Raw genomic sequence first — 19,918 nt, forward strand, 5'->3', positions numbered from 1 at the left:
CTATAAATACTAGGAAGAGAAACTACTTTTTCACACCACTATTCAAAAGAAAAAGAAATACAATGAAGACCATTCTCTTGATCGTTTCTGCTCTCGCTCTCTTTCTCCAAAACTCGTGGTTCTCATCAGCTTCGTTGGAAGAAAACTGCAGGAGAATACACGAGCTCGATCCCTATCAAAGCTACGACTTCTGCGTTACAAGTTTTCAAGTAGTTTCCGAGAGCCACACCGCCAATCTATCACAGCTTGGCATCATCGCATCGGAGTTGACGATCAAGAACTACACTCACACGTTGGTTGTAGTACAACAACTGTTGAAGAACCAAAGCCTCTCGCATTGGCAACGAGCGGCCTTGAATGACTGCAATGAAACATATAGCTCGGGGATAGAACATGCAATCTTGGCCATCACTGAGATCAAGAGCGGCGATTTCTCAAGCGCGGCATCTCATTTGGATGGTGAATTCTTTAGCCTCAGATACCTGTGAGGACACGTTTGAAGAGGGTCACATCCCATCTATGATTCCTAGAGAGAATGCTTTAGCTTATCTTATTAGTTACCTTGCAGTTGATATCGCTGAATTTCTTAGATCAGGGGGGTAAACATGATAATGCAACAAATGCAAGTTGGAGCATGTCTAATACAGTGGAGCTGAACGAGGCAGTGATTAATTTCGATGTGCTATTCGTTAAAATAAAATGCTAATTCTGTGATTTGCCATGATTTTTGTTTTGAAGTAAAATGTCATTATGAATATTCAGGGATTAACTTCTTTTAATTTTGTTTGACTTCTTCTCCTTCCTTCGTCCTTAGCATCGCGTCAAATTCATTTTACCAATTTTAATGTTTTAGCTGATTAATCTTAATAATATTCTTTTTTTTAGGGAATTTTAGGTAACACGCTACCCCCTTCGTTTATTTCATTTAGAAACTAATCTTAAAGCTAGAATGTGAATCAACAATGATCGAATTTGGATCTCGGATACCAACCACCAAGTTCTTCTGGCACGGTGTTTTAGGACCGGTCATGATTTAATCTTAGATAATATCCTTCTGTTATAGAAACTATTCTACTTTTCTTTCTCATCTTATATTATCAGCGCAGTTAATCCGAGTGCAACAACAAACAATTCAAACCCAAAAAAAACTTAATCCATCCAGACGCAACTATTGATCCATTATTGCTGCAATTAAATTTTAAATCCAACTTTCTAGCGCCAAGACGCTTATCGTTCGTACCACACAACTTTTTTTTTTTTGAGGAGAACGTGTCACAAACTTTAATATGAGATAGCCTAATACGTTAAGCAAAACATAAGCCCTTATACATATTGTTGAGGAGTTTCTAATCCAGTCTTAATAACGAACGGCCTCAATAGCCTCAAACTAAGGTATCACATAAAACCAATCACAATAAAGCTCTTAAAATTCATTGATATGTTGACTTGGGGCTCTCGACGTTCCTGATTGACAATTGGGCTAGTACTGAAATTTAAAAATTAGGCCCAAATAATTTAGGCCTATCTTCGGTCCCTTTCTCAAATATCCGGGGCTTGTACCTGAGCCCAAAGGTTAGAACAAATCTTAAGAACTACGTTTGATTGTGTTCAAGCTAGAGGTTGAACTAGGCCTTGGCCTAAAAAACACCCGGGTTGAATAGCCACATATTGAGCCGGACTTGGTATCATAATATAATTTTAGGTCAGGGGGGGGGGGGGGGGGGGGGGGGGGGGGGGGGGAGGGGGGGGGGGGTGGGGGGGGGGGGGGGGGGGGGGGGGGGGGGGGGGGGGGGGGGGGGGGGGGGGGGGGGGGGGGGGGGGGGGGGGGGAGGGGGGGGGGGGGGGGGGGGGGGGGGGGGGGGGGGGGGGGGGGGGGGGGGGGGTGAATCTAGCTATAAAACTTTTAATCCGAAAAAAATTTGTTGGGCCAATCGAATAATGTCCAAACCTCAGCCTGAGGCGACCCGAATCCGGATACATTAGTTATCAAAATAAGATATTTAATAAAAATGAATCATATTGTATATAGTATTATTAAGAATATATATTAATATATATGACGATAATGTTATAACCTTTTAAGTAAACTATTTAGTCTCCGTATGAGAATATATATAAATAAATTCATTGTATACAATTATACAGTAATGTATTATTTTACATAGTATATACCTATAAATTAACATTATAACATAATATATAATATATATTATTTAATTAATATGAGAATATATTATTTTATTTTATTAAATATCATACAATAAAAATATCTTGTAATTACTTACAAATACATAAAATGGTCCGGCCCTTCCATAAAGCTCTGATACGGTATTCGGAATTGATTTACGGCTCGGCTGCGACTAATTTTTAAAAATTAGGTAAAACCTGATCTAAAGCCCAATATTTTCGTCGGACCTGCTAGTATAACGATGACGCTAACCCAAGCCCGACCCATTCCGTCCCATGCATTACAGTATGTGCATATTATACTAACAATTATGACCTCATTATCTTTTAAATTAATATTAAAGCTATTAGGGAAACTACTTTCTAAATTTTATAAATTAAACCCTAATCAGCGCTCGTTTTATTTTATTTGAAGGGTGGTCTCAAACTTGGCTTCGTCAGTGAGTAAAAAGGCAGTTGTTTGATTTATTCACAAAAAAGTAATTTTAAAATAAATTATAAATGTTATTTATTAAATAAATAAAATAGGTAGCGCACTGCATTTTTTTCAAAAAAATAAATTGTAAATGAAAAGAACGCCTTACTTCACTCTAGTAACTTTTACCCTTCATATTTTTTAATATGATTTTGAAATAAATTTGCCAATTTTCTTAAAAATAATCAGAAAAATTAGAGGTGCTATTTGGTAAATAAGAGTAGAAGTTTACTGCTATTAATTTATTTTATTAATATTAATAAATCATCAATTTTAAGAAAAAATCGAAAGATGATTCTCGGGAAAGATGATTCTGCATTCAATTTCCCATCTAGTCATGTAGCCATTAAAAGGTCATCGAAACGTCTAGCACGTTAGTATAAATAGCTCCCATCCCCTATCTCCCTCTCACGTGCTGTTCCCCTTCGTCTCCTCCTCACTGCTCCCCATCCTATCCGCCTCCCTCCTCTTCTCCACGCCTAGGGTTTCTTCGATGCCTCCCCCCTCTCGAAACCGTAGCCCAACTCCTCATGGCCCTCTGCTTCGTCTCCTCCCCTCTCGAGCTCCGCTCCCCCTTTCTCCCAATCAAGAACTCCGCTCTCCCTCGCCGGAACCCTAGAATCTGCCACGACATTCTTTTCCTCCATCTCCGACGATGTCGCCGGATCGAGGAGTAGAGAGAGAGAGAGAGAGAGAGAGAGAGAGAGATGCATAATGAGGGGATGCCATGTGGCTCCTGAGAGGCATAGGAGGAGAGTAAGAGAGAGAAAAGAGATGCTTTGGGAATAAGCAGAGAGGGGGCGTAGGAATGAGGGAGAGAGATGCATAACGAGAGAATACCACTGTGTCGTAGAAGTGTCAAAAAATATATTGTATAAAAAAATAAATATATATATTTAATAAAAATATTAAAATATTCTATAGTGAAAATAGCATGGTACCTAAAAAGTAAAGTAACATTATAATTGGCAGAAAATTTGCATAAACTTATATTAATGTCTTTCTGTACTATTAGTATCATCTTTACTGTAGAAAGAAGGAAAAGACAAAAAAAAAAAAGAAGAAAATATTAATACTTTTTTAAATTCTGAGATATTTTAAATACTGAGCATCGTCATTATTTTTTACCAAATTTGACCTCAAAAAATATAGAGTTTCTAAAAGAAAACTTTCAAAATTCTAAGATATTTCAAATACTGAGCATCGTTATTATTTTTTACCAAATATGGCCTAAAAAATAGAGTTTCCAAGAAAAAACTTTCAAAGCTCTATAAATATTAGGAAGAGAAACTACTTTTTCACACCAATTATATACAAATTAATAATAATAATAATTCAAGTAGTCTCCGAGAGCCACACCGCCAATCTATCGCAGCTCGACGTCATCGCATCGAAGCTGATGATCAAGAACTACACTCACACGTTGGGTGTAGTGCAACGGCTGTTGAAGAACCAAAGCCTCTCGCATTGGCAAAGAGCGGCCTTGAATGTCTGCAATGAAACATATAGCTCGGGGATGGAATCAACAATCTTGGCCATCACCCAGATCAAGAGCGGTGATTTCTCAAGCGCGGCATCTAATTTGGATGCTGGTTCTTTAGCCTCAGATACCTGTGAGGACTCGTTTAAAGAGGGTCACATCTCATCTATGATTCCTAGAGAGGATGCTTTAGCTTATCTTATTAGTTACCTTGCAGCTGATATCGCTGAATTTCTTAGATCAGGGAGGTAAACATGTTAATGCAACAAATGCAAGTTGGAGCATATCTAATACAATGGAGCTGAACGAGGCAGTAATTAATTTTACTGTGCTGTTCGTTAAAATAAAATGCTAATTCTGTGATTTGCTTTGATTTTTGTTTTGAAGTAAATCGTTATGATATTCTGGATTACAACTTTTTTTATTTCTTCGCTCCCTTCGTCCTGCGTGGGGTCAAATTTGTTATGTCAATTTTAATGTTTTTTGCTGCATTAATCTTAATAATATCCTTATTGCATATAAACTTTTAATTCTACTTTTCTTTAACTTATATTATCAAGCCCAGCTATTTCGAGTTAAGCAACTATTCGAACTCAAGAAAAGCTTAATGTATCAGACCTAACTATTTAAAATCGCATTGATTGATTATGTTGCATTTTAACTCAACTTTTCTCTGCATTGATCCATTATGTTGCATTTTAGCTCAAGTTTTCTCCGCATCACACTTATGGTTGTGCTACACAACTTTAATGAGATATATATATCTACTGTCGCAAAACTATAAGCCCTTATACCATTTGTTGGGTTCTAATCCAGCTTAAGAGCCTCTGCGACACATCAAATAGGATCTACCCGCAAATAAACCTCTCAACTCCGTTGACATTTGACTTTGGGCTATGGACACCTAAAATTCGACTTTGGGCTAGTACTGGACATTAAAAGCCCAAAATAAATCNATATATATATGGATATGTCTAGCTCAACTCTCTCTCTCTCTCTCTCTCTTCTCTCTCTCTCTCTCTCTCTCTATATATATATATATAAACAAATACTATGCATTGGAATGTAATGCATTATATATGTAAGAAATTATATCTGTTATTGCAATATCATATAAAATGCATAGAAGTTTGAGTGACAGAGACAAAGCTTACTTGATAACCTCTAAGATCAACCTTCTCGAGAATCCGCTTTGAAGTAATGACTTCATCAGAACTGCCATAGGTAACAAATAGAAAACATGCAAAACAAGTCCCAAGACAATTAATAGAAAATTGACTGAGAAAGACCGAAGAATTTACCTTTCTTTGATAATTTCAGGTGCCAGGACACCAAAACGATCCACGAATTCATCGAATGTGCGCCTTGTTGGATATCCCGCACAGCTAATCCTGATCGCCTCCAGCACTCCCTACATTAACAGGATAAATTCAGAATGTGTCCACTTGAGTAACTAGTAAGAATTAATCTGCTACATCATCCGTTTACCCTGGCTTCTGGAAAAGTAAACTAATCAAATAACAAAAATTTGGGAGAATCTTGTTCTGACAGGAAGCTGGTATGATCTTCTAGGCCTGAATAGCATAAGCTTCAATTTGAAGCTTCTATTTCTGCAACATATGGAAGCTGTTGGGAAAATTTTAATTAAAAATAAGTTTTGTAGTGTTTCTTCGAACAGCTCAACTCTAGAAAGCACTTTTGCAGAAGCTCAACCTGGCCAAATAGGCCCTAAAAGAAAAATACAAGAGCAAAGTGTTGCAATATCAACTCACTCCACATCGCAGTTGCTGGATGACGTTACTATTCTCAAAAATTGCTGGCTTAAGAAGGTTGTTAGGCTTAACACAACGTACGTAGTGTGGTTCCGTGGCACTTAAAGTCTCTAACAAAGTTTGCAATTGTTGCTGCAAAATTTTGACATTATGACACTCAAAATATAGAGAGAAACATGAATAAAAATATAATATCAAGGAGAAATTATTGCCTGCAACCAGTGCACCGCATCAGCTGGTGCTCCTATAAGTGCCCTTTGTCCCATCTCATGCCTTTTTAATCCGACCATTCAAAAGAAAATATTCTTTTTAAGAGAACAAGAGAAGGTTGCAACTCATGTGGCAATGGGGATATAACAATATAGGATAAGCTGGCGGGCAGATCACTTGACAGTACACAGTTGGTGTGGCACACCCAGTGAAGGCAACAATTTCACAGTATCAGGAGACAAGATAGCGTTACCTTGAACCTTAAGCCAATTGATGAAAATTTTGAAGATTTAGATGAGTCTTCAGAGAGAAGTGGAAATAGACTTGAAACAAAGTGGCATTCCGAAGCATTCAATAGGGCTTGATGCTCATTGACAACATAATCTTTGTTCTTATCCAAGAAAAGTTCTGTTTGATATGTGACCTGAGAATGAGAGAAAATGTCTCTTAAACTAAAATTAAACAGGCTCAGCCCTTTCTTTGCCAGTAATAAATAGTTCAGACCACGAACTTGTCCCGATCTCAAATTTTCAGTCAATTGGTAAACTGAATCAGCACTTGCAATTTAGTTCATTCTGCTTATTGCTTACTCTCTCACCATTTTAGTAATGGCATGATTCCATGTTTCTAAAACTCAACCACCATAAAAACACATTCTTATACTAAACAATATATTAGTTAAGTGTTTCGATTCAAAATAATTAAATTATTGAAGAAGTGTCAGCAAGTTGTCTTCTGTGAAAAATGCAATCGCTTATGACCTGGTTCTAACCCTCTAGTCAAAGAACTGGGCCAGGAATGAGCACAATGCTTGTGCTCAAGCATCAGAAATAAAGCCCTACAATCTTAGCCTGGGGCCATCAAATTATGGAGGCAAATGAAGCAAAAAAACAAAGGGGGTTAAAACAGGAAAAAAAAATAAAAAAAGGCTTACATCACCAGCATAATGATGGATGGTGAAGCCAGACTGTGAAAATTTAGGCTTGCTAAAGCGTGGATGATCTTTAAATGTTTGATATAACTTCTGGGCAAATGTTTCATGAGTTGATCTTGGTAGCATACTGCAAAAGACAATCAATATAGTTAGGATAAAGCTAATATGAATATTTGATGAAAATGAAGAAGCAGCAAATATGTAAGCATACATACCAAGTCTCGTCCAGAAGAGCAATGATTCCCCCTGGTTTCTGGGTGAAAATTTAAAGGTAATTGTTTAATACATGAACTTGTTATGTTAGAATTAGAAATACTATGTCTAGCTGATGAAATGTATATGAAAACTAATATAAAAAAGAATGAGGAGACAGTGATAATTCTGGCAGCTGTCTATGAAGGTGTACATTTGTATTTTGTAGACAAAACAAGAAAAAGATTTCGTTGTATGTGATCCAAGGAAACAACATAGACTTTCTCGGATATTGTCCAGTATAATATAATAATCACGGAACTTTCATGATAAAAAACACATCCACAAAAAGTTAAAGCACAATTACTTTTAAAGACATAAAAAAAAACTTTTTGTGAATTTAATATAAAACATATACAGCACTAAGCGTGTAAGAGTCACTATTGCACACTTACAAGTAAGCCATCACAAAACGCTGCATGTCCTTATTAATTTCAAATCTGAACATTTCATCTTTGCTAGAAACCCAGTAACCATATTTGCAACATAAACATTATAGTACATCAGGAGCATCTTAAGATAAGTCTAAGGATAGCTTTTTGGCCTTGAATCAGATACGTTTTTCCATGCCAATGACATGCAAAATGGTTTGAATTTTCTTATGATAAGTCTAAGGATAGATTATTGGCCTTGAATCAGATATGTTTTTCCATGCCAATGACATGCAAAATGGTTTGAATTTTCTTATGGAACATTGTTTGCCTATATTTGGAGTACTTTTATGCTCATATCGGTTAGCATAATCTGGGCATATCATCTCCCATGCGGCCAAAAAGGTCCTCAATAAGCTTTCAAACTTTTAGAAGTTTCCTCGTTTTTGAATGTTAAAAGTGTATATAATATCTGATTTTACAGAAAAATATATGTAAACGCCCTAAAGGATAACTTTTTCATTGATGCAGCCCATATGTTTTGAAGTAGACAAAATATACCTTCTCAATAAGATCAAGAATATCTTGGTTGTCAATGAACTCGATGTAACTCCAATCAATTTCTTCTTTTGTATATTCTTCCTGCTCCATCTTAAAAACATGCTGTTTCAGGAAACCAACAATAACCAAGTTACTGGGTAAGATAAACTAAAATGCTAAGGCAGTGATTCACTGAAGGAATGTCATAATAAATAAGTGATTTTCCATGCACTCACCTGATTAAAATGCTGCTGCAGCTTTTCATTAGTCAAATTGATACAAAACTGCTCAAAGCTGCAAACATATAAAAACATAAGAAGCCAAACACCACTAGTAGCAGAAATGAGTGAATCAACACATAAACGTATAATATTCCTGCAAATTACCTATTTACATGTCTCCCTACAAAATCAAGATTTTCATATATAAATGGAATTATTCTAAATTCCTAATAATAGTACATAATGGAATCATCTATTATTCCTGTAAATTATCATGCCTCAAAAGTTCAATAGTTAATTTTTAAATAAGTAATATAAAAATAGAAACATCTTACATGTTGAGATACTAATCACTCTCCGTCAATTTCAGAATGTGGTTAAAAAGGTCATAGTTATTTATTTTAATAATGATGAAAAATGGGATCTTCCTACATGTTGAGATATCAATCATAAATGTAAGCCGACGAAGTAGTCTTCAAATTTCTGACATCAGTTTATAACCCCCCCCCCCCCCCCCCCCCCCCCCTCCCTTCCATTTTCACTCAAATCTTAAAAGTTTGCAATTAAGATTCAAACCATCTTCTTTTAGCATATTGCAGATAGGAAATAAAAGTTATAAATGATATTTTGATATCCCTAAATAACAAATCAACATCCATATACCCTGAACCAAGTTTATTACTTCAACCAAGTATCCAAGTGTAATCACATAAAAACATATATTATCATGATCTCACAGTAATAACAAGGTCATCCATATTCAAATTACTTTGAGATTGTACTAAAATTGACATGAAAATTTGGATAATCCTGACAAAAGCAAAAGCATACCAGTTAAGCACCTGTTTGTCTTGAAACTTTCGAAGCCATAAATATCCAGTACCCCAATTAGAAACTTTGAGTGGGGATCTTGACCAATTGAACAGTTTATCTTATTCACAAGCCTGCAATTAAGTATCAATAATCAACTACAGTATAAAAAAAATCAAAGAAAAGGAGTTTTTCCCATCTTTTTTTTTTTAACTCATGTGAACCCAAGCTATGTAGACTGAAAATTACTTGGCAGTCAATTTCATAAACACTAACCAATCAAACAAACGTGAGTAAACAATTTTGGCTAACGCATCTCTACTAAGAACTGCGGCTTCTGGATTTAGATTCTTTACAATGCTCTCCCCACGTGTCACAATAACACGTTTGCACAATGAGTCCTCAAGAGCTTTGTCATCACACCTATGAGAAGTTGTATAATTCTTTTGTAAGCTGACAAGCGCATGTAATCCAATACAAACTCAAACAATTATATGGATGTGTAGAAAATGAGGGTTTACATGAAAAGCTCAGCAGCCGTTTTGAGATGGAATTGTGATTTCTCATCTTTTAATACAGATGAATCTGTTTCCTCTCCTTCTGAAAATTCAACATTGCCCAAATGAAGAATAGCAGCCACAACACGGAATATTGCATCCTTGAAAAAAAGAAAGAGCGAAAATACATAGAGTACTTGTTTAGTAAAGCAATAGTTTACCAGTGGAAACATTGAAAGAAGTAAAGAACAATTTACTTGTTCATCGGGACTAATTCCCACAATGTCCATGGCCCTTCTAGTATCCAAATATTCCTTCGAGTCATCCACATCGTCAAGCTCAAAGCAGTTAGACTGGTTAAGATAGTGAAACATTCTAGGATCTCCCATTTTAAATCTTTCAATGTCCTAACATGTAAACAATTTGGGTATCATGTTATATAAATGCAATATTAGTTCACAAAGGACTTGTAACTAATATAAAAAAAAGTATTTGACAATAGACCCAAAATACAATGATTGTAATACATTAGCAACTAAAAGTATAAAGAGCAACAAATTCAAGGTGACATCATAACATAGCATTTAAGATTTGTGGTGCAACTATTCCTGTGTATGCCACACCTACTAGCTCATCTCAACATCTAATACCTTTCATGTTTAAGAAAAATAAAACACCAAAAACATGGAGAGCGCCAATTTAAGATTTGTGTGCATCTTTCTTTGAATAAAGAATAAGATTACGCCAACTCCAAGTTTCACGACCTTTGACCTGCTCTTAGAGTCTCACTCCAATCTTACATTTGTACTTTCTAATTACAAGTTTACAACTCATAGTTTTTTTTTGCATCTTCAATACCGAATTACTCTAGTTTCTTTCTCCTAAGTTCATCCATCCTACAACACTCCAAATAACTAAGCAACTTAATGCTTACAGAACTGCTAAGTTGATTGTAATTAGGGGGATCTCATCTTGAAAGGACTCATCTTGAACAACTAATCCTTTCAAGATGAGGTCTCGACATCTACTCTAAACTAATCATAAGTAAATTGTAGATTTCAAGAGCCACAAGGAAGAGTCAACTAGAATTTTTGCAGCCTCAGAATTTGCTACGAACTGAATTCTTCATATTAGTCATAACAGAATTTGTATTATTCCACCAGTTTTCTGAATGAACATGTGAAACAAGAGGATCATACCTCAGGTGGTGCAGCACACAGCATGTAAAAGCAGTGGTAATTTCTCTCTGGATCGGATATTTGACAGACACGAGACCTTTCAAGAAGATATGTCCTTATGGCTGCTCCCGAAATCCTCCCACTCTCATCAAACTGAATCTCAACAAATTTTCCAAAACGGCTGATGTACGGCAAGTTGTCCAAAGATGTATGCATTTAAAATGAAAAAGAAAAAGAAAGGGGTTTTAGCATATATGTAAATAAAAATTCAACTATTACATGCATACCCCTGTAAAAATGTGAATTTCCACTACACCGTTCAAATTACAAAAAATACTCTTTTAAGTTATCAAGTTGTACAGTTCACAAGGGAAGTTACCGTATACCTTAAAGTGGGATATTTCAGTAAATACCCCATACATACATGCATACATATTAATATCTGAAGTTTCAAGACAAAAAAAAAAAAAAAAAAGCATAATTTTGGAGATTTGGTACCTTGAATTATTATTTCGGACAGTCTTGGCATTACCAAATGCTTCAAGAACAGGATTCGACTGTAAAACAAGTGATGCTCGAGGAATTAAACATTTATGCAACTCTTTCAAGATAAATAAAAGAAAGCAGAGGCCTCATAACCTATATCCAAAATTACACACGAAATAGAAACTTACCTCAAGAACTTGCTGTTCCACAGTTCGGCCTTCAGTTTCTGCTCTTCCTCCCATATAAGCAAGATAACGCATAAGCATTTTGGTGCTTTCTGTCTTGCCGGCACCACTTTCTCCACTTACCAGGATTGCCTGACTTACCCTATCACGCATCATAAGTCTGCATAGGAAACACAATAGTGATTTTAGTAAAAAGTTTGTAATCTCATCATCTGCCTTGATGCCTCTTAGGCCCAGCTAAATCTCTGCTAGAAACAGTACAAACAGCTCTTTAATTTAACTTTACTCAACAGCTTCTTACTGCAACTGAAGCAAAAACTTCAAACTGGAGCTTTTACTTCTGGAGCCCCTAAGGTCACTTTTTTTTCTTTTTGCCGGAGCAAAAGCTCCAAATGATTTGGTAGCTGAGGGCCTGGTTCTTGGAAGCCACTGTTTCCAAAGTAAAGAATTTGTTCTAGAAGCCAGGTCAAACAACGCACTAATGATGTTCAGTGCATACCTATATGCAGCATCAGCAACAGCAAAAGGATGGGGATTCAGATCACCAAGAGCGGCACCCTTATATTGTTCCATCATGTGTTTGTCATAAAGATGAGGAAGCCTCCGAAAGGGGTTCACGGCAATTAGTATACTTCCCACATAAGTCTGGAAAAGATTTAACAAATCAACTGAGGCATGCTGCCAAAATCACTGGTATATGCACACCAGAACAATGCATACTAGATAGCACAGTTAGTCATTACTAAAATAATTCAATTCAAATAAGTAGAGTGAATCAAGGGATCACCAAACATTTACTCACATAAATTTCATTCATGTCATATCTTGATCTCAAGTTCTGCAGAACTCCTGGCTCATGCAGATATGCTAGCCTTGTCATGTCATCGACACCACATGGTGATGCTTCTGCATCCTTGGGATAGACGTTGGACACTTTTGCCACAACCTAAAAAAGAAGAACAATAATCGATTTAAAATCCATCATTTGCTTATTTTTTCCAACCAATAACTGTTATAAGGAACTCAAAAAAGATGAAAAGATTTCAAGCATTATTCGCTGATTCAGAGATTGGAGCAATGGAACCATGATCTATAAAAAGGAACCAACTTCACAGAACAAGCTAGAATAAGAGAGCAGAAAATAAAAGATTATCTATTATGTTTACTAACCGACTTTCCAGAAGTACATTTGATCTCAATCTCATCGCCATTGACCTCGATGACCTCCCCATCTATCCAAGCTACGTCGGGATCCTCGACCCAGACCTGAGACCCTACTGTGATATGGACTTGAGTTGCCTATAAAGGGAAAGAAGAAACACAAGAAGATTGTTAACTATACTAAATTCAAAAATCACTATATACGTAAGGCAAAAGGAAGATAAACTTGTGGAACGTAGTAGAAAAGTTCCTGTATGTCAAGCTGGAGGGAACCAACAATCATCTAATGATCGAATTCACAAAGTTATATGAAGAACCACAGGTTGCTACCACAATACAGATTCGAAGAACTATCAAAACAAGGACCACAAGTTATTATAGTCCCAATGTCAATTTGGTCCTGCTTATGCTTCAGCTTTCACGAATATTTGTCTCAAATAAGCGTTTGACACAAAGTTAAAACAGTCTGGTGCTTCTACTGCAGCAGGAATCAAAAGCACGATTCTAAGGTCCAAAAGAAAAGGCTCTAATTTGGTGCTTCTACTTCTGCTGTTGCAGAATGGAGTCTCATGCAATGCTTCTTCGGAAAGAACTACCTAAACAGCCTTCATCCAACAGCACTATACCCTACAGCAGGACCAAGCAACCAACTAACTGAAGAATCCGCATCGCATCCCCATCCCCTACCCCAGCCAGTATCACTTAATACAGAAAACCATCAAATTTGTTAGCTTCTTCACTCTACTCCATTGATCACGCCAATGCAAGCAGAAAAAAAAAAGCAATTCAAACTAGAACATAAGCATCTCAGGGAGGAAGATAACAACAATACCATTTATTGCGAAACCCAATCACGTCAAAATGTAGACATGTTCCCAGATCACCATCCAATCCCAAGCAAATCAAACACCGAAACCCCGCAAATCCTCCAAAATTAGACCAAAAACCAGACCAAAATCGCCCAAATCCGATTCAAAACCTCATATCAACCTCGAATGAAGCGGCGCAGCAAAGAATCCCACGACTCCCCCACCCTCTCCTCTCCTCCCGGCGTAGAAAGAGAGAGGGAAAAGGGGGATTCAACAGAGTAAAAGGGGGATAAAAGGGGCTCCTTTTCGCTTCGAATTCCGCCCTAAAAAATCGCTCCTTTTCGCCTCCGCTCGGGGGTTTGCGTCGTCGCCTTCGTTGTGGTTTGGGTCGGGAAATGGGAGAGGCGTTCAAAACACGAACGAGATATATAATAGAATAGGAGATATTGGGACGTGTAGTAATTTTCGACTCTGGAGTTTGGATAAATTTACGGGAATGCCACCGCGTTCCCGCGTCTCAACGACCTCCTCGTCAACGACTCGCCCTTTTCCTTTTTGACCTAATCAGGAACAGATTAGTAACTGGACCCGGTCTATGGACCATCACTCAGTTTTTTTTTAAAGGCTCCAAAACTATTTACAATTTTTTTTGAAACAAATTCAATTAATACAAATTGCAAAGGGTGTCTTTATTGTATCTACACAAATTGGAAACTTATTGATGAAATATGAATGTTTCTTGTACCTCTTATTCTCCTTTTTAATATTTCTTATTTTTTTGTAATATTAACTATTTGCTTATATACCATAATAAAAATGCACTTCCTTTACAACTTACTATTATGAACACCTATTTATCCCATCGTGTGTGTATGTGTGTATATATATATATATATATAGTTATAGTGCTTTACCAGTATTTATATATAGACATAAAAATGTATAGAATTTGTGGGGAAAACAATTTTATTTTCTTATTTATACTTGGTGATTACATTTGGTTGGCCCTATTGAGTGGCATTATAATACTTATTTGAGTTCATGTAAACTTAATATTTTTCCTTTCAAAATTTGTGACATTTTTTAATTACACCTATCCTTTGTATTTCCATACCAACTACTTAATTTGCTCATGTGCACCTAACTTTGAACTTTGAAGAGATCCACTTTAATTACATAAATTATTACCTGAACTGGGTCCACCACATCAATCGTAAACTAGTAAATTTTAATTTTACCCTCCGATGAATTGGCTCTATCACACTTTATGTGGTTTAAAAATTTATACTAAATAAATATTTTATGATATATTTAATATTCTATCGTTATAAAGTCAATCTATTATTTTGGTAGCATAAAGTTTACATATGTGCGTAATGATAATATAACTCAATAGTTGTTTTTGAAGCTTTTTTTTGTGTCAGATGAGAGTGATTATGCTAGTTTAGTCATCACAAAAGCTTTTAGTATTAACTAAAATAATGTCCCTTTTTTTGACAATTTGTTTAAAGTTCTGTTAAAATAATTTTCCGTTCTCATAAATGAGCCGAAAGCTGTTTTGCGAAAAGAAATTATATGAGAAGCCCTTTTATATAAAGAATAGTCTAATCAGCTGTTCATCACTATTTTAAAATTTATGTATTATATTAATAAATTGTTAATTAAATCGTCTCTCAATGGGAAGACTCTCCATATAATTTTTATTTTAATATTTACACGACGCACATAAATCTCATATAATAAAATAATAAATTTTTTATGATATGTTAGTTTTTACAGTATATCCGTTATAATAAAACATGATCAAGCAATAAAATAATAAAATAAAAATGAGTAAAACTGTGAGAACTTAAAATTTATCCTATATATATATATTTTTTAAATTCTTAAGAATTGTAACTCACTGAAGGGTAGTGATTGAAGCATGTAAAAAGCAATAACGTAGGCGGTCCACGACGGACGTGATGGACCGAGTCCATGAAACAATTTCTCACATGACACGGCCAACACACGCACCATAGACCCCCTCCACTCTTAATTTCTTCAGCCTCCATCACGACCGTCCGATAAACATGCGCGAGATTTAAAGCACCCACAAAGTACAGCTTATGGGCCCACACGTGGAACTCACGTGCCTTTGATTAGGAGACCATTTTGGTAAGATATAAAATTGATGAACGGTGGTAGTTAATTTATGGTAAATATGTGTGAAGACCCCTCAACTATAGACAATTTTGAAATAGACTCGTTGACTAGTATTTTTTAATTAAAATCTTCATAACTTCTAATTTTTTATTTTTGTTCTTATACTCGAAATTAAGTAATCCTATAAGTTATTAACAGTTAATTGAGCTAGTTTTATAACTAAAAAGTAATTCAAGACAGTAAATTAATTTGGTAAAATGACCAATATATTACTAAAATTTTAAAATATTTGACAAATTATTAAATTCCAAAAGATCTAAAAAAACATAAAAGTTGATGGGTTGGTTTCAAATGTCATATAGTTGAGGGGCCACTCTGCATTTATACCTCAGCAACAGAAACAATGGCAATCGTGTAATTTTGTGAGGATATTTGGGCATTTTTGCTTAACCGATATTGGTGAATAGGTCAACAACTTATTATATATATCCAATATTCCAAGAATTTGTCAATAAATAAATATTCTAATGCTTAAATATTTAAAATATTTCCCAATATTAAAATGCATATAGCAGTTGTTTTAATTTCCATTGCTTAATACTTTTTTTTTTGTTCATAGACTTATTGTTAAAATACAATTGCTCATAAAAACACCAGAAGTTTTTCCAAATAAACGTTTGTCTATTAATTCATTTCAAATAAATGATTCAAACACCAATTTAATTAACTTAAAGTCAAAATGTTAAATTATATAAAATAATTATTATTTTTCAAAAACTTTAGTTGGTGGAGAATAATACTTTTAATATTTATATTCAACACTCTCTTTCATATCTGAGCTCGATACTTTTTAATAGATTTAGAACATGAAACTAAATTCAATTGAAGAAAATTAAATGAAGGTAGGAGGGTCACTAATTCGAACTCAACACTCCCTTTCACGTCTGGGCCCAAGATTTTCTGTTGTGATATCATGTTAAATTATGTGAAGCAATTATTGTTTTTAAAAAACTTAAGCTATCAGAGACAGATACTTATAATTTTTAAATTCAACACAAAATGATAGTATTACATTTGAATTGTGTGATATCAAAGTGACACATTTTAAGGGCTCGAACAATCGAAAATCAAAATGACTTAGAAAATATGAAACAATTTAAAATCAAAACAATTAGAGTCAAAATGTGCCAAACCATGATAATACGATTTCCCAAAACAAGAGTACAATCCAACAATTTTGTAGAGCTTCTGGTAACTCGATTTCCCAATTAGAGTAAAAAATTCTGAAGTTTCACTACAGCAAGGAGTAGAAATTTACTTCCGAATTTCAAAATAGATGCTCTAATTTGATATTTTTAATTTCTACTAGAGAAAGTTGTAATGATTTTATAATGACATTTTAGTAACAACGTATATAACATGTCTGAACTATGAATTATTTTGAACCGACAACTCAACATTTGAATATTTTAATCTTACTATCCAACTTTTTAATTTGTTTGATTTGAGTCAGTAAAATTTAGGCTAATTTTACAAACTAATTGTTTATTTTAATAAATTTATAGTCACGCTAATTGCATAAAGCATATTACCTAAACTTGTATCAATAAATATCGCATTCAAACTTTGAAATCAAAATATCGCTAATTGACTCAAACCAAATAAATTGAAAGACTGGTTAGTACAATCAAAATTTTAAAAAGTTGGATAGTTTTTTTTTTTTTTTTTTTTTTTTGAGAGAGAGAAAGGTAACACGTTACTGCTTGATTCATTGAAGATATGAGCTATAAGGGTGAGGCATCGAGGCCCCTGACAGAACGGCGAAGCGAAAAAAAAAAAAAAAAAAACGTTAAATTGGGAGAAGAAGATAATCCCACTCTTCGCACTAGCTGCTTAAAGTATAGATGGCTTGCCCAGGGTTCGGCTGGATCCTCTTTAGATGGAATCATTTCTTACCTTCCAAATGGTCACCAACCGCCTATCAGGTCGGTTAGTCTGTTTCTTTCGTGTGTGCACCCTTCGTACTCTCCACTGTCCCAAACTAGGTTCCTAAAAAGTTACCTTCCAAATGGTCCCGCCTGTTGATCCAAAAGTTGAATAATTGGATCTTAAAAGAGTCCATGGTTTAGATAAATTCTATATATTTTTACCTAATATTTTGTGTTAGTAGCACTATCACGCATCAGTTCATCAAATAGGAGATAAAGAAAAGAGGCTGAATTTGTAAAATGAAACTGTGAAGGGTGGTTGGAAATTAACAAATGAAGAGAGAGAGAGAGAAGGGAGAGAAGGAAGAGAGGGACTTTCATTTTATAGCCGTTGAACCTTCAATCTCCAGGCAAATTATTGCCTATTTCGCCAATAAATGCATGGAACTTTAGTGCTAAGAGTGGGTAGGATATGAATAAAAAGGAGTGGTGGTTAAGTAGTTTATTTGAAACAAAATGTGTACATGAAAATGGATCTTAATGAAATTTTAAGCAACTAGATTTGGCCTCTCGTTTTTTTTTTGTTGTCCTTTCACTGACGCTAAAAGAGCGAAAATTACTGAGATGAAAACGATTGTAATCAGCTTACAATCTAATAAATAGTTAGATACGTGTTTGTAACAGCGTCTGGGATTCAAGCAATGTAGCTTAACCATTTAGTTTGAACTATTGCCGTATTCAAGTTACCGTATTTGCATCCTGGCTATGTAGAGGATATATCTATGGTAATTGTGTGCTATTCTAAACATTTGACACTGTTATCTCCAACTTTGAATTTGAGCATGTCGTACCCTAAATTTTGAAGATTGTTTGCAATTGATTTAATATTTGGGTAAAAAAATTGTTGCACACTTCTGATGCATCCAAAAAGTTACCTATTCCCTATATATCTTCCTTTTCTTTCATGAGCTTAAATTCCAAATGAGTTTGTGCAATATTAAACATGAGATTAAACACGGCTCTAAATAGTATTGATAAATTTTTTTGGTTTTCGGTAAATTATTTTTGTGTTCTTTTAGCTAATTTCAATCACACCCTTAAAAAATATGAGAATATCACAATTTCAGCAATATGTTTTTCTTTTTTTAAAAAAATTTCTGAGACGAGTTAATTTTATTCCTGCCTTTTAAAATTTTGAAAATATTATAAACCATAAATGCGACAAGCTGGGCTAAATTGGGCTTGGACCCAATTTGGGCTAGAATTTTAACATTCGGCTTGAGTTCGACATTCGAACACACTTAGTCCACCCATAAAACAAACTTGGGCTTGGTCTTATCAAACTTAAACTTTCATTAGCTTTTTTTAAAAAATAAAAACTTTATATATCATTTGACACTTCTCCGTTGCAATTTCCAATAATATTTTAAAGCACTAGAGGATATAGGCTCTTAAATCATTTTTTTTAATTATTTTTATTTTTTTGGACGCTCTAAAATATCAAAATAAGTATATGCATTATCAAAATAAGTTGAAATACGAAAGGTAATCTATAAATCAGTATAGTTAAAAAAAAGGCACCAAAAAGACAAAAAAGAACAATATTTGAATGCAATAAACTAGTTTTGATGGGATTTAGATTTATATATCATTGAAGTTTCCATGGAATAGGAGAAAGAATTAAAAGTAGTTCTTGAATTTTAATTTTAACCTTTTATTGTCAACACCTTAGATACTAGGTATATTGACATCATAAGATAATATATTTTTATATCTAACATTATCACCAATAAGAATATATTTGGATAAGAAGAAGGAATTAACGAATCTTAAAGTTGGATGTTAATTAAGAAAAAGAAAATTAGGAATTCACATTATTGATGTATATTGTTAGATGAAATAATTCCCTTACAATATTAATGCTATGGAGAAAATTTAAATTTTTGGACTTGATAATTCTTAATACGTTATCGTATTGGAAGCATATTAGCACCTCACAAACTAGTAGTGTGGCGATTTGACACCTAAATACTAATCTAGAGGTTGGAAATTGGATCCACACATAAGCTTAAATATATGGTTTGTGCCCTAAAATTTGAGTTGGTTGTCAGATTATTGGCATTAACGCTAGCCATTAATTCCAAAAGCTTGAGTTACCAGAAATATACAACTAATTCACTTAAAACGTACAGATAGAGTCCCCACGGGTCTTGATTATGACTCGGCTCAATTCGACCTCGATTCCGTAATTTAGAACGTGACTTGACTTAATCTGAC

The 19,918-nt window shown here is 34.7% G+C and overlaps 2 protein-coding genes across 2 annotated transcripts; one reads left to right on the top strand and one right to left on the bottom strand.

Moving 5' to 3' along the window:
* Positions 1–62: 62 nt before the first annotated feature.
* On the top strand, positions 63–488 carry LOC109704331 (putative invertase inhibitor). Its single transcript, XM_020225079.1, has one exon. It carries the CDS (start codon positions 63–65, stop codon positions 486–488), a length of 426 nt encoding a protein of 141 aa, XP_020080668.1.
* A 3,590-nt stretch (positions 489–4,078) lies between these two features.
* Positions 4,079–13,957, bottom strand: LOC109704330 (myosin-6-like). Its single transcript, XM_020225078.1, has 20 exons — positions 13,592–13,957; positions 12,769–12,897; positions 12,401–12,544; positions 12,098–12,243; positions 11,602–11,758; positions 11,426–11,484; positions 10,949–11,108; positions 10,007–10,156; positions 9,774–9,910; positions 9,529–9,675; positions 9,285–9,386; positions 8,458–8,515; positions 8,243–8,344; positions 7,274–7,311; positions 7,059–7,185; positions 6,378–6,548; positions 5,915–6,046; positions 5,444–5,553; positions 5,297–5,357; positions 4,079–4,273 (listed from the first exon to the last, which is right to left on the bottom strand). The coding sequence occupies exons 1-20, from the start codon at positions 13,592–13,594 to the stop codon at positions 4,079–4,081; spliced, it is 2,328 nt and encodes a 775-aa protein (XP_020080667.1). The 5' UTR covers positions 13,595–13,957.
* Positions 13,958–19,918: the final 5,961 nt, after the last annotated feature.

The sequence above is a fragment of the Ananas comosus genome, unplaced genomic scaffold, assembly GCF_001540865.1.
Source record: "Ananas comosus cultivar F153 unplaced genomic scaffold, ASM154086v1, whole genome shotgun sequence".
Lineage (NCBI taxonomy): Eukaryota > Viridiplantae > Streptophyta > Magnoliopsida > Poales > Bromeliaceae > Ananas > Ananas comosus.